Source organism: Quercus lobata, chromosome 7, assembly GCF_001633185.2.
Source record: "Quercus lobata isolate SW786 chromosome 7, ValleyOak3.0 Primary Assembly, whole genome shotgun sequence".
NCBI classification, from domain to species: domain Eukaryota; kingdom Viridiplantae; phylum Streptophyta; class Magnoliopsida; order Fagales; family Fagaceae; genus Quercus; species Quercus lobata.
In genome coordinates this window covers 45867708-45883933 of record NC_044910.1, presented here as the reverse complement: position 1 = coordinate 45883933, position 16226 = coordinate 45867708, and the positions used below count along the sequence as shown (strand labels likewise).

The following is a 16226-nucleotide window of genomic DNA, read 5'->3' as shown; positions in this document are numbered from 1 at the left end:
CGGGGAGTCGGATGGAACTAGTTACAGGCGGAGGTCGAGGACTCCGCAGAGTAAGACTTTCTCCTACGAAGAGGAGCGTTGTCATAGGCGAAAGCGTAAAAGTCCTACTAGCAGGGGCTTGGGAAACGATGCGATGAACAAAGCACTGAGTCAAATTTCCAGATCACCTTTTACAAGAAGCATAGATGATGCTACCCATCCTCGGCGGTTTAATCAACCTACGTTCTCTCTGTATGATGGCCACTCGGATCCGATGGAACATGTAAGTTACTACAGCCAGAAGATGGCTATTCATTCCAGGGATGATGCTCTGATGTGCAAGATTTTTCCATCGAGTTTGGGTCCAATGGCGATGAGGTGGTTCAATGGCTTAAGGGCCAATTCTGTTGGATCCTTCAAAGCACTGACCCAGGCTTTTGGCGCTCGCTTTATTACATGCAGCCGAACTCCTTTGCCTCTGGGCTCCTTGTTGACCTTGTCTATGCGAGAGGGTGAGACTCTCAAGAGCTATTCGGATAGGTACTGGGAAATGTTTAACGAGATAGGGGGGAAGAATGACGTTGTGGCTATAACCACTTTCAAAGCCGGTCTCCCAGCTGACCACGACTTGAGGAAATCCTTGACGGGCAAACCTGTCACCAGTGTGCGCCAGCTGATGGACAGAATAGAGAAGTACAAAAGAATAGAGGAGGATCAACTTCAGGGGGAAGGAAAGGCCAAAGTGATCCCTCAGGAGAGAAGGGATTTCAGGTCGGATCGTTATAATAATAATCGACCAAGGAGGGACTTCGCTGGGCAGTCAGCCTCGGCGGACGCCCAGGTCGTTAATGCAGTGTTTCGGGAGCCTGTTCAGCAGGTGTTGGAGAAAATAAAGGACGAGCCATTCTTCAAATGGCCGAACAGGATGGCGGGAGAGCCTACAAAACGCAACCCGAGTTTGTATTGCCATTACCATCAAGACCAGGGCACACGACAGACAACTGTAGGAATTTATGGGACCATTTGGAGCAGTTGGTCCGAGAAGGGAAATTAAAGCAACTTTTGCACCATTTCAGCGGAAGGGCGAGCCAGACAGGTTCTGAGGTGCGGGGGGATGCTTCATCAAGGCTCCCCCGGGGAACGATCAATGTCATCTTTGCGGCCCCGGGAAGGACTGGTTCTTGCCCCACAAGAGTGTCGTCGGTGTCCCGATTCCCCGCCGAGGATCGTTCTCAAGCATCGAAGAGGGCCAAGAGGCGTGTCCCTTTGATTTTGGGTTTTTCAGATGAAGATTTGGTTGGAACTATACAACCCCATGAGGATGCCTTGGTGGTCATGCTGAGAATTAGTGGGTACGATGTCCGAAGAGTGATGGTTGATCAGGGGAGCGCAGCGGATGTGATGTATCCGGATTTGTACAAGGGGCTAGGTTTGAACCGGGGGACTTGACGACTTATAATTCCCCTCTAGTCAGTTTTGAGGGAAGGTTGGTCATTTCTATGGGGCTAATCAGGCTGCCCGTGCAGTCAGGCACGGAGGTGGTGGAGGTGGATTTTATTGTCGTAGATGTTTATTCTCCATATACGGCAATCTTGGGCAGACCTTGGCTTCACACACTTAAAGCGGTTTCATCCACCCTACATCAGAAGGTGAAGTACCTATCCGGGGACCAAGTGCTGGAGATAGTAGGGAACCAAGCGGCTGCTCGGCAATGCCAAGTAATGGCCATTCAGCATCGGCCAGAGGCAGAAACCTCGGCTACAGCCGATAATGAGTCATAGCAATTAAAGCCCCCCGCGTCAGGTTTAGACATACCAACCAATGGGGTGGAGTGTGAAGATCTGGAAAAGGTGATTGTCGCTGATGACCCAGAAAAATTCTTCCGGGTTGGGGCTAAGCTACCTCTGCAAGAGAAAGCGAGCTTGCTGGAGTTCCTCCGAGCCAATGTGGACGTCTTTGCATGGGACCCGTATGAAACCCCAGGAGTAGACCCAAGTTTCATTTGTCACCGGCTCAACGTGAACCCTGCCATTCCCCCTAGGAGACAAATCCCTCGGCGACCATCGAAAGAGCATGCCGAGGCAGTCAGAAGTGAAGTCGCCAAGCTGAAACAGGCTGGGGCTATTAAAGAAGTCTTTTATCCCCAATGGCTGGCCAATACGGTGGTAGTAAAGAAGAAAACAGGGAAATGGCGAGTGTGCGTTGATTTCACCGACCTTAATAAGGCCTGCCCTAAAGACCCATTTCCTATGCCCAAGATTGACCAGTTGGTGGATGCAACCGTAGGCCACCCTAGGATGAGTTTTTTGGATGCCTTTCAAGGATATCACCAAATACCGCTGGCCGTCGATGATCAGGAAAAAACCGCTTTCGTGACCCTGATTGGGAACTACCATTACAAGGTGATGCCTTTCGGCTTGAAAAATGCTGGATCTACCTACCAACGCATGATGACGAAAATGTTTGAGCCACAGCTGGGCAGAAGTATTGAAGTTTATATTGATGATATGGTCGTGAAAAGTAAAGTAGTAGCTGAACATGTGGGGGACCTTACTAACATCTTTGGGATATTGAGAGAGCACAAATTGCGCCTGAACGCTTCGAAGTGCTCCTTTGGTGTAGGCTCCGGGAAATTCTTGGGGTACCTGGTGACCCATAAAGGAATTGAGGTGAATCCAGACCAGATTAGGGCTATTAACGATTTGCAAGCGCCTCGGAACCCAAAAGAGGTGCAGAAGTTGACTGGGATGACTGCTGCGTTGAACCGGTTCATCTCCAGGTCAGCTGAGAGGTGTCGTCCTTTTTTCCACCTGCTACATAAGTGGCAGGGATTCGAATGGACCAAAGAGTGTGCTGAAGCGTTCCAACAGTTGAAGGACTATTTATCCAAACCACCGATCATGTCTAGCCCTGAGGTGGATGAGGTGTTGTATGCCTACTTGGCGGTAGCTCCTCACGCAATCAGTTTCGTCTTGATTCGAGAAGACAATGGCGTTCAGAGGCCAGTTTATTATGTAAGTAAATCCCTCCATGAAGCCGAGGTGAGATATCAATCATTGGAAAAGGCCATACTGGCTGTGGTTCATGCAACACGCAAACTTCCGCACAATTTTCAAGCTCACACTGTAGTTATTTTGACCCAATGGCCTCTTAAATCTATACTTAGAAGTGCCGACTATACCGGCAGAATTGTCAAGTGGGGTACGATTCTGGGTGCTTTCGATATCAAGTACCTGCCCCGCACCTCTGTAAAGGGTCAAGTTCTCGCCGATCTGGTAGCTGAATTCGCTGAGTGCCCTGAGGAAATTAGTAGGAATCAAGATCACATGGATGGAAAATCGGTTGGTGTTATATCCGCCCAAGGAGGGTCTGTGTGGAAAGTGTACGTGGATGGGGCCGCAAACCAGAGGGGGGCCGGATTGGGATTGGTTTTGATGTCCCCTGAAGAAGTCATCATAGAGAAATCGTTAAGGCTAGGGTTCTCGGCTACTAACAATGAATCAGAGTATGAAGCTTTGATAATGGGAATGAGCATGGTCCGTAAAATGGGTGGAAAGGCGGTGAAACTGTTCTCGGACTCAAGGCTGGTCGTCGGCCAGGTTACCGGAGAATTGGAGGCCAGAGACCCAAGGATGCAAGAATACCTGGACCAGGTTAGGCAAATGCAAACTGAGTTCGAATCTTTCGACGTATTACGTATTCCACGAGGGGAGAATACCCACGCTGACTCTTTAGCGACCCTTGCCACTTTCTCAGTACGAAATTTCCCTCGAATAATTATCGTCGAAGACTTGTGTACGCCCACTTCACCAGAAAAGGAGGTTTGCCAAATCCGTCACGTTAATTCGTCGCCAAACTGGATGGACCCTATATTAAAATTTCTCGAAAGTGACACATTGCCCGAGGATAAGGTGGAAGCCGAGAAAGTACGAAGAAGAGCACCTCGGTACTGGTTATCCGAGGATAAAAAGCTGTACAGACGGTCTTTCTCTGGGCCATACTTGCTCTGCGTGCCTCCTGAGACCGCAGAATCAATCCTGGAAGAGTTGCATGAGGGCATTTGTGGGAGCCATACCGGAGGGAGGTCTCTATCATACCGAGCACTAACGCAGGGCTATTGGTGGCCGAATATGCATAGAGAGGCGCAGGAATACGTTAAGAAATGCGACCAGTGTCAAAGATATGCTCCGAATATCCACCAACCAGGAGGAGTTCTTAACCCTCTCTCAAGCCCTTGGCCTTTTGCGCAATGGGGGCTGGACATTGTCGGCCCTTTTCCTAAAGCTATAGGAAACAAGAAGTACCTGCTGGTCGGCACAGACTACTTCACCAAATGGGTTGAAGCGGAGCCCTTAGCGAATATCAGGGATGTAGATGTGAAGAAGTTTGTCTGGAAGAACATTGTTACGCGATTTGGAATCCCACGAGCTCTGGTTTCGGACAACGAGCTCCAGTTCGATAGTAATGCCTTTAGGAATTATTGTTCAGAACTGGGAATAAGAAACAGATATTCCACTCCAGCTTATCCGCAAGGCAATGGGCAAGCTGAAGCTGTTAACAAAGTTATCGTCAATGGGCTTAAGAAGAGACTGGATGACGCGAAAGGGAAATGGGTGGAAAAACTGCCACATGTGCTTTGGACATATCGGACAACTCCCCGACGTTTGACGGGGGAAACTCCCTTTTCCATGACTTATGGGGCTGAGGCCATTATTCCCTTGGAAACTGGATTCCCGACGTTAAAGACCAGTGCATTCTCTTCAAGTGATAACGATGCGATGCTGGAAAAAAGTTTAGACCTAATTGAAGAACGAAGAGAAAGCGCGATGGTTCGGCTGGCTTACTACCAACACAAACTCAAGCAAGGCTACGACAGCAATGTGAAGATGAGGCCGTTAGCCATAGGAGATCTGGTGCTGAGAAAATTCCTGGGGACCACTAAGAATCCAAATTGGGGAAAACTGGGACCCAATTGGGAGGGACCATATCGGATTACTTCTGTAGCAGGAATAGGAGCGTACTACCTAGAGGACCTAGATGAAAAATCTGTACTCCATCCTTGGAATGTAAATAATCTTAGAAGGTATTATTATTAGTAAGAAGTTTCAATTCAAATATTCTCTTTTAACTTATGTCAAATACGCATCCTGTAAATTTTGCATCCTGTCATATCATACTGAATTGTTAAACAGAAACTAGGTTATGCCAGGTCCTCGGATCGCAAACTTAGTGGAAATTAACATCCTATCATATTGAATTGTTAAACAGAAACTAGGTTATGCCAGGTCCTCGGATCGCAAACTTAGTGGAAATTGACATCCTATCATATTGAATTGTTAAACAGAAACTAGGTTATGCCATGTCCTCGGATCGCAAACTTAGTGGAAATTAACATCCTATCATATTGAATTGTTAAACAGAAACTAGGTTATGCCAGGTCCTCGGATCGCAAACTTAGTGGAAATTAACATCCTATCATATTGAATTGTTAAACAGAAACTAGGTTATGCCAGGTCCTCGGATCGCAAGCTTAGTGGAAATTAACATCCTATCATATTGAATTGTTAAACAGAAACTAAGTTATGCTAGGTCCTCGGATCGCAAACTTAGTGGAAATTAACATCATATCATTCATGCTGAATTGTTAAACAGAAACTAAGTTATGCTAGGTTCTCGGATCGCAAACTTAGTGGAAATTAACATCCTATCATATTGAATTGTTAAACAGAAACTAAGTTATGCTAGGTCCTCGGATCGCAAACTTAGTGGAAATTAACATCATATCATTCATGTCGAATTGTTAAACAGAAACTAAGCTATGCCAGGTCTTCGGATCGCAAACTTAGTGGAAGTTAACATTTTATCGTTCATGCTGTATTGTTAAACAGAAATTAAGTCATGCCAGATCCTCGGACCACAGCTCGGTAGAAATTGATCTTCTAAGTTGTATATTGAAGTACTAAATGATGAATATAATTGTGATGAATTTTTCTAAATCATAAACTTGATGAAAATAATACCCTACGGACACTCGTTATGGAGTTAGAAAGAGAAAGCTTCGAATGCAAGATTGGTGTGCAATGAAAAAGGTGGTCAAAATGAGCCCATACAAAATTACAACGACAAAGCAAAAGATTGTGAAGGTAACTTGGATCTGTCAGAGCGATAATAAAGTAAGCGATAAAGCCCTCCATTAAGTGTCTATTCAAAGTTACAAATATACTTCTCTACTTTCAATCATTAATACCCCCGATTGATAAAACCGTGGAGTCCAATTCTTGTTGAAAGCCTTGTGAGGCCGTCTCAGCCTTCGAAGCAGTAGTGGATTTGTTTGGGGAAGCTCCTGGAGAGGAATTGCGAGGCAAAACCCCCTCATTAGGATTAATAGCTGGTGGAGGAGTATCAGTCTGGTACGGTTGAGGAGCTGAGGAGCGTATCGCTTCGGGGTAATATATGTTCTCTGGCTTGCGTAGTTCAGATGAGGCTTCAACCCCAGCAACGTTAAGAGCCTCGTTCCAGGTTCTCGCGCAGTAGATACGGCACACCTCCGGAACCTCGGCTCTTAAAACTTTCTCCGTTTCAGCCACCCCAATTTCGTAGCCCCTCTGCTCGGCTTCATTCGTTGCCTGTTCGAACTTGCTTTTCGCCTTCTCGGCTTGTTCTCTGAGTCTTTCGGCTTGCTCCCTTAGCTTCTGAGTTTCTTCTAAATGCTTCTTAAGAACAAGAACTTGCTCCTGAGTCTTCTTCAGCTCGGCATTCGCCTCGCGAAGAAGCTTTGCTTGTTCCTCGGCTTGCTTCTGGTAGCCTTCTGATGTCAATTCGGCACTCTTGCGAGCTTCTTCTTCGACCTGTAGTTTCTTCCTTACGTCGACTAAATCCTGCTCAGATTTGGACAAGGTTTGTACAGCCGTTACCCTTCTTTTCCTTTCGCCATCTAGCTGGTTGGAGCAAGCATTGAGCATCTCGTCTAGCTTGAAAGTATTTTGAATGATCTGTAAAAAATGGAGGGATGGGGCAGCATTATGGATTAATAAAAAGTGCGCATGAGTAGGTAAAAGTTATAGAATGAGGCAGTGTAAATGACAGCTTCTCACCATGCCCAAGTATCGCTTGTTGTCAAGGATGATTTGATTCTTCCTCATATTCTTTATCTCAGCCATATCCTTTGGGAGCAATAAGGCCTCCTCTATGGCCGAGGCTACATGACACCCAATGCCGCCATTGTAGTCCCTTATAGAGGCATCGTCTCGCAGGGGCTCTCCGCCGAGCATGGGAGCTGGCAGCCACGCTTGTGAATCAGGATGTGGGGAGTCGGGTTTCTCATGACCCCGCATGGCGGGATGCCTAGTTTTCTGCTGCTTTGCAGCACGTTGGACATCTTCCTCTCGAATGGGATGAGACTTGCTCGCATCTACCACCTCCTTGCCCTCCTGATCCCTGCGTTTTTCCTGCTCGGCAGCGCTAAGCAGCGCTGGTTGCTGAGATGATCGAGGGGGGTGGCGAGGAAAGGGAGGGGGAGACCTGGCTGGGAGAGATGAAGCCGGGGATGGTACTGTCTTGGCAGGTACAGACTTTCCCGGTGGACCTTCCATCAGTTCCATCAAACTTTTCTGTGGTTTCCTTTGTATCCCCATCTTGTCAGGATTTTCCTTGGGACTTATGGGCTGATCGAAAATCCCGAAATCGTCCGCGGATTCAGATACTGTTACGATGCTTTCCTTGTTTTTTCCCCCTTTTCTTCTCCAATTGGTCCCTTTTTTCTTAAGGGAAAATGAGGGTGAAGAAGGTCTCGCCGAGACGCTGGCCACAAAAAGAGGTTCTGTGAGAGGTGTGTGTTTGGGAAGTGGAATACCCTCTGGAACAATAAACCCTTCGTAGGCAACGCTAATACGGAGAAGCCGAGGATCGCGTGCCCTAATCACGCACTTCGGCGCTTGAAAGCCAAAAGAAAGGGGGGTATAGCCAAGAATTAAATGTGCTGCCCGTAACTGGCCATCAGCCTCGTTCACGTATATTTCAGCTTTCAATAAACTATCTAGGCTAGCCTTATTGACTAATCTGAGATTGGGCTTTGTGTAGCGTCTATCTGCAAAACCGTTAATTCTAAAGTTAAAATTGTGATAACCGAGAATAATAAAGGAAGGTAAAATGCGTTCGTGAGCTAACTAGCGTAGGTCTATAACTTCGTACCCACCTGGTGTTCCCTCTACTGTGGGGCACGGTAGACCATCATGCCATTCTCCAGAAAAAATAAGGAAATCTTCTTTTAAGTTCTTATTTGAAGTGGGGAGGCACTGAATTAGCCTTACTTCAGGATATCTCGATTTGAGATAATAGTCCTAGTCAGCTAGGCGGTGGAGGCTGTACACCCAATTCACGTCGTGATGGGTTAGCTTTAGATCCATTCTCTGATTCAGAGCGTCTACACTTCCCAAAATCCTAAACATATTGGGAGCACATTGAGTAGGGGATAGCCTAAAAAAGTTGAGGTAACCCCTGGTGATACTACCCATCGGAATAGTCATCCCGCCCTCAATAAAGGCAATCATGGGGATAACTACTTCCCCGGTTTGCCTGGCATCAACCCACTCCCCTTGGGCTGCATACCTCAATCCCACCGTTGGAGGAATCTTGTGCTTAGAGCGGAAGTTTCTAATACCCTCCTCGGAGTCAATAAGACGTCGAAAGGGATTTTTCTGTTTCCCCAATTTTTCTAAAAAAAAAAAAAAACTTAGTAGAAAAGGCTTTTTGGCTATAAACAAAAGTGGTAGAAGCTTCAAGGGGACTTACAGGTTCAAGGGAAGGACCTCGGACAACGTATAATTATTTGTAATCGCCAGGAAAATAACGAAGACTGAAAGAAGGCAGATTCGATGTATAAGCTCTGGAACCACGTAGTCATCAAAGGTAAGGTGTAGGTTTAGTTAGGGAACGCCTTTATAGTCATGTAAGGACTGTGAGCGGTAAAATTCCCGCTCATGAGATAAGAGGAATCCCTCGCCGTTCGATTTAGATCTCACCGTCGAACGTGGGAGATAAGGGAGTTGTCAAAATTTAATGCTGCCAAAACCAGGGTACTGAAGTGTCAGGGGCATGCCCCAAAACGCGCTCAGGCGCAGGCTTATGACGTCAAAATCCACCTTTTCTCCTCAAGAGTCGAAAAGTAGGATTTTGAGGGGTTATTGTGGGGACCGGTCGATTAATGGGCCCGTGGGGTTCGGAATTGATTCAGGGTTGAGGGGCCTGAGGCCCACCCGAGGACGCCATACTCCTCGACATTGTGCGTCCGAGGACGATCGCGTCCGAGGACGATTGGGACGTGGTCTTACTGCAATCCAATCCCAGAATTAGGTCACCATAAAGGATAAGAGTAACCGACTACGGATGAAAGAGATAAGGCTAACAAATATCTGTAACAACAGCTGCCTCCGCATTAATGACCTCCCAACCAACTCTCTGGCCGCATTAATGTGGAGGTGATACCTGAACAGTAAGGAAGCAGCCTTACAGCTGCCCATAGGAAGTTCCCAGGGGAGCGGGATGGGACAGAAAGAGATCCTCCGGACCCAACCTACACGTGTGCAGTAAGGATGGAACGCAAGGGGGAGTATATAAACTAAAAGGAAAACATGAAAGAGGGATCGGAACAAAAAAAGAAAGAGAAAAAAGAACAAGAGACTGAAAGTAGAGAGAAGAAAGGGAGAAGAGAAAAAAAGGATTTGTACTAGTCACTAGGGAGAGATATACAGGTATCAACTGAAAAACCTTGAACGTTCATGAAAGTGATTCTTTGGAGGATAGATTACGGTTAACCTAGTTCTTTACACCCATGCTCTAAAAATCATATTGTTTGGGCCCTTTACGTACGAACCCAATACTGTTTTGGTTCGGTACCAAATTGTGTCCTTACATTTTTTATTTTTTATTTATTTGGAATATTAAATTTTAGTTATTAATTTTTTTATTAAATATATATTATTTAAGCTCAATTATTTATCTGTTGTTACAAATTCATTTGAAATCGTCCCAATAAAACTATTCGTTTTTTTTTTTCATACAAAAATTTGTCTTATTCTGGGCCAACAATAGTTTTAAAAACAATTTAAGAAAAGGATGCAAAAATATTAAAGAATATAATCAAAGAGAGGTAAAATCATATTTTTAAACATTCTTTTTCTACTGCGTATTTTTCTCTTTACTTTTACACTCCCTATTTTTGGGGAGGATGAATTCCTATGACCTAGTTGAAAAATAACATCCACTATTTCTTCTTTCCATCTTATTTTGGGATGACAATGAGATGGGATGAGACGAAACCTTTTATGCTCCACCTATATCCTCATATGTGTCATGCAATTCCTTAACCTGTTTTATCCCACATCACGCTTCATCCCACATCACGTATAATTTTAAAAATAACATGTCAACAAAATTATTTCTATAACATAACTTTAAGAGTTAAATCTTTCATTTTCTTATGAAAAACTAAAGATATCTCTAAAGACAAAATGGTTATTTGAATTAGTATATGTTGATGGAACAATTATTTGGCACAAAGCTTAATTAGTTTGTTCAATTAAGCAAAAGAAATCAATGAATCAACCTTCAAAAATTTTATGGTAACATTTATTAGAAGGCTCTTTATTACTTAAATATTGATCAACTACACGCCAATTGCAAATCAAATAATTAAAGCTAAAGATTTGTTAGAAGACATAGCCACAAGAAAAAAAATCTTGATGTGTCAAACGACTTATTTTTATTTGTAGATGACATAGGAGTCTTATTTCATATTAAAGACAATGTGCCTCCACTAAACAAGGAAAAATATCTCAACCTTATCAATTAGATGTAAGGATTAAATAGACCATGCTACAAACTTGGTAGGCACTTACATATAACAAAGGGCAGAAAAGCTACGTTAAAGAAGACACTTCCTATGTACTTATGTGCCAACTCCTATCTTCTTTGATAGTTCTTATCTACCTTCTTGTAGTAGTTGTCTTCTTTGATGGTCTTCTTTTGCTTCACTTATTAAGGAGTGTAATTCTCTTTGTAAGAATAGGGAACATAATATAAAGTCTTTCTATATATCACTTAAACGGTTACAATATCTATGTACCAATTCTCATATACTTATGCATCAATTCCCATCCATCTTCTTTGTGAGTTCTTATCTTCTTTGTACTCTTTGATTGTCTTCTTTCACTTCCCTTCTCCTATACTAATTTTCTTTCTAAGTTTTAGGAATATAATATAAATATTCTTTTATAGGATAATGATTCTCTCACATAACTTATTTCACATCTTTCGGACACATTTACTTTCTATGTTTTAAATGTGACTGATCTTTTCACATTTCATAATGGTGAATATTGTGTATACAGGTGTGTGAAAAAAGAACTTAGCTTCTTTTATATTCTTTAAAGGGTTATGTTTGATAATAAATAATTTTTTTTAATTCTTGACACCAGAAAAATATTAAAAGTTGTCAAAAAAAAATTTCTTAAATCAACGCTCATAACACATTCATTCACTTTTCCCTAACTTTGAATCATTGAAAAAAATAAGCAATACTTGAAAACTTTTTGAAAAAAATTAAATTAAAAATAAAATGAATTGAGTTCTGAGACGCTAGAGCCTAGACCATATTGAAGTGTGTATTTACTAGTTTCGAGCAACAATGGAATTGGAATATCATCAAAGTGAATGAGGATAACAAAGGCATTGAACATTCGAATACAGACCGCGTCCAACGGCTACGTCCAACAAGCCCTACAAAGTCTCTTAGCAGCCAATGGTCTCGACTACGGAGCTTATGGCTGCCTCATCCAGCACTGCACCGACCACCACCTCTTCCGCCTGGGCAGGCAGCTCCATTCTCGCCTCGTCCTCTTCTCCGTCACACCCAACAACTTTCTCGCCTCAAAGCTCATCACTTTCTACTCAAAATCAAATCACCTCCGCGATGCCCGTAACGTGTTCGATAAAATTCCCGACAAAAATATATTCTCTTGGAACGCTTTGCTCATTGGGTACTCCCTCAACAACAGGTACCTCGACACGCTGAAACTGTTTCTGTCCCTGGTGTCCTCTAATTTGACGGATGTAAAGCCCGATTGTTATACGATTTCGTGTGTTTTAAAGGCGTTATCGTCCTTGTTTTCTCATTCAAGGTCGGCCAAGGAGGTTCATTGTTTTGTTCTTCGACGTGGGTTTGACCTGGATATCTTTGTTGTTAATGCTTTGATTACGCAGTACTCGAGATGTGATGAGATTGGCTTTGCAAGAACTGTGTTTGATAGAATGTCTGAGAGAGATATTGTGTCTTGGAATTCAATGATAGCAGGGTATTCTCAAGCTGGGTTTTATGAGGAGTGTAAGGAATTGTATAGAGAGATGTTAGGTTCATCTGGGTTGCGGCCTAATGGGATGACAATTGTCAGTGTCTTGCAGGCATGTGGGCAGTCGCATGACCTTATTTTTGGGATAGAAGTTCATCGGTTCATAAATGAGAGCCAAATTGACATTGATGTTTCAGTTTATAATGCTATTATTGGGTTGTATGCAAAATGTGGTAGCTTGGACTATGCTCGAGAATTGTTTGATGAGATGAGTGACAAGGATGAAGTCACCTATGGATCGATAATTTCAGGGTACATGCTTCATGGTTTTGTCGACAACGCAATGGATCTTTTCCGAAACATAAAAAACCCGGGATTAAGTACATGGAATGCTGTGATTTCAGGTTTGGTTCAGAACAACCGGCATGAAGGAGTCTTAGATTTAGTTATAGAAATGCAAGCATGTGGTTTTAAACCAAATACTGTAACAATTTCGAGCATTCTCCCTACAATTTCATGCTTATCAAACCTAAAAGTAGGAAAGGAAATACATGCTTATTCTGTTAAAAACAATTATGACAGCAATATTTATGTGTCCACTGCCATTATAGACACTTATGCAAAATCAGGGTTTCTTCATGGGGCACAACGGATTTTTGATCAATCAAAACATAAGAGCTTGATCATTTGGACAGCAATAATCTCAGCATATGCGGCCCATGGAGATGCTAACACTACTCTTCGTCTTTTTAATGAGATGCTAAATAATGGGATTAGGCCAGACCCAGTAACATTCACTGCTGTATTGTCAGCTTGTGCTCATTCTGGAATGGTAGAAGAAGCTTGGGAGATCTTCGATGCCATGTTTATGAAATATGGCATACAGCCTTCAGTTGAACATTATGCATGCATGGTAGGTGTTCTTAGCCGAGCTGGGAGACTATCTGAAGCTGCAGAATTTGTCTCCAAAATGCCAATTGAACCAAGTGCTAAAGTTTGGGGTGCATTGCTTAACGGGGCTGCTGTTTCTGGTGATGTTGAGCTGGGGAAGTTTGTTTGTGATCATTTGTTTGAGATTGAGCCTGAAAACACTGGGAATTACATTATTATGGCAAATCTGTATTCTCAAGCTGGGAGATGGGAAGAAGCTGATAAGACCAGGGAAAGGATGAAAAAAATTGGGTTGAAAAAGATCCCAGGCAGTAGTTGGATTGAAACAAGTGGAGGATTGCAAATCTTTATAGCCAGGGATGTATCAAATGGAAGAGCTGAAGAGATTTATGAAATTTTGGGAGGATTGCTTGGGTTAATGAGAGAGGAAGGGTATGTTTCGAGGGATGAGTTAGATGAGGAGAGTGTTTTTAGTTGAAACCAGATCATCAATATTGAAGAAATCTTTGGAATAAAGGATTGGACTGAGGGGCTCAATGTGCACCATCCATTAATAGGGCCACAGTGACTCACCATTTAGTGGTTTTCTTATAATTTGGATATCCAATTGATTGTGAAATAGCACCTGGATATTCAGTAGTAGGAATCTATGAATTCAGAGTATTATAGCTAGAAATTGAAGCTACAAATCATTTTTGTGGATGAGTTCTATGACCTGGCATGGGTACTTAAAGTTGAAACAAACAAGTGGTCTTTTTCTGTCTAGAATATGGAATAATTTCATTCTGAGGATTAGTTTTGCTGATAACATATCTTAGAAGGTAGAACACTAATCGAGGCTAAGTGGTGGTTCTCTTTTCAGTTGCCGGTCAATTTCCTTGATCCTTCATTAAAGAGCCATGTTCGTAAAATTTCGTTGATGAGAGACTTAAAAGTTAAAACTTCTAGCTCCATCCAAGGTTGTAAACCTAAAGGTTCTGGAAAGCCTGATCTCAGTTTACTTTGAAAATGCAAATGAGGTACTTATTAGAGGGATTGCCTGTACGTGACTGGCAGTTATGGTATCTAATGTGGTCAATTTGGCAATATCAATGAGAGATAATTTCAGCTTCCTGCAGTTCAAATGTCCTTGGAAGTGGCTGCTGCTGCTGCTTGGTGACTTCTACATTGTTTACATCAGCCATCCTTCAGGTTAGAAGTAGTGACTGGGTATCAGTTAATTAGATTGTGTTTATGTCATAGCAATGTGATGAAAAGGCAATGCAGAGCTAAAAAATCTAAGAACATTGGATCCCCAAACGTAAGTGAACCGAGGTTGATGCCATTATGATTTCTTTTTCTTTTTTGAAAGTATTGAATTAATATGCTTTGTGAAAAGTGAACAAAATGGTCACTTTCTGTTAAGTACTGTTCCACATGTAAGCCTTTTGAAGATAGTGACAGTTACTTTTGACCTTTTTTTTTTGGGAAGCAGCTGTCAGTAAAACTTTTGGATGAACTATGGTGTAACTTCTGACAGAGATTGCTGTTAATTATACCAATAGCAAAGGGTAAGAATGTTCATGGCTCATCTTTACACTTTTTCGCTTGACTCATCTCTTTTAATTGAGAATGTTTTTGGCTTTTTCATGCTTTGATTCTAGTGGGAAACCTTTACTTCTTGTTAACACCTCGATGGTATATATTGTGTCCCTGCTTTAGTAGGTCCCGAGTGTAATTTGGTTGCTTCAATATTGTTATTTCCTTTAGGAGTTTTGAGTCCTACTATGCATTATAACAATGTTCATCATGGAATTTTAGACTATCCTTTCTCTCATCTAGCATGTAATGTAAACACAAGCAAGTTGCTCATACTCCAAAGAAGAATTATGGGAGAAGAAGGCGGTTTATGTAAAGGTGAATGGTGACAAATAAGCGTAACAAGCGCAGGGTTTACAGTGTGAATGTGATGACTAGTTGCCACCAGCTTCGCGCCTTTGTTTGTTAATGTATTAGTTTGTTGGGGACAAGAGCAACGAGCCATGGATGGGCCAAAATGTTTATTTTTCTTTCTGCTTGTTTTGTTCCCCGTTAGAATTAAGGCAATAATTATCGGAGATAATGAAAAGTAAAGGAGTGACAAAGGGGCTTGAACTGGACACTCATTTGTGGACAAAAATTCACATTCTCATTTTTCGGCCACTCTATTCTTTTTTTAATCCAATCCTCTATAGGGTTTCGAGTATCTTATGCAGATCTCCAAAATCCAATACAATGCACTCGTTCTCTTTTTTGGTGAAATAGATCATTTCTCGGGAGATTGACCATTGTGTCCAAACTTGACAGATATTTACATGTGAGTTCAGCAGATAGTTACATTAGTGTAAAAAGTTATGTGAAAAGGTTAATTTTTGTATAAGGTAGTTTGTTTTCTATTGGAATGTTTGGAGTGTCATATCACCCGGGAGTACTTAATATGTCCCCTTCTAATTAATAATTACCGTGACAAAAAACACAAGTACGAACAGAAGACTTCAAGTAGCAATTTTCTTATTTTCTTTTAGGTGATGTTAGAGATACAATTTTATTACATGTCTTACAAATTGATGCGATGCCAATTATTAAAAAAATATTTATTATGCTTTTGAAATGGCTTGCATCAAATTTATCATCATATTGATTTGTAAACATTTTGTAATAAAATTGATAGTAGTAATTTCCTTTTTCTTTTTTTTTTAACCTCCCTGTAATGGTGATTTTATCAATTAAATCATTTGTTATTTAGCTTCTAGACACACAATGACTTTCAAGTTTCAATTTCTTATCATGAATGTCAAGAGTACTGTAACTCAATTAATAATTTGATTTTCTTGATATTTTCAATGAATACATTTAGAGTTCAAATTCTCCCTCCACCAACAAAATGAAATTGGATAATTAAATATATACCAAAATAATGAAATTTGTGATTCTCAAAATAAGTTTTGCAAAATCGTATATCTACAATGGGTTTCTTCATCATTTCGATTTTGA

At 42.1% G+C, this 16226-nt stretch overlaps 1 protein-coding gene across 1 annotated transcript; it reads left to right on the top strand.

Annotated features, from left to right (window-relative positions):
• Positions 1-11541: 11541 nt before the first annotated feature.
• On the top strand, positions 11542-15276 carry LOC115951221 (pentatricopeptide repeat-containing protein At2g37310). The gene has a single exon (XM_031068412.1). The coding sequence runs from the start codon at positions 11689-11691 to the stop codon at positions 13690-13692; it is 2004 nt and encodes a 667-aa protein (XP_030924272.1). The 5' UTR covers positions 11542-11688; the 3' UTR covers positions 13693-15276.
• Positions 15277-16226: the final 950 nt, after the last annotated feature.

Coding starts and splice junctions, on each gene's coding strand:
- LOC115951221 (XM_031068412.1), top strand. CDS start 11,689: ATGAGGATAACAAAGGCATTGAACATTCGAATACAGACCGCGTCCAAC.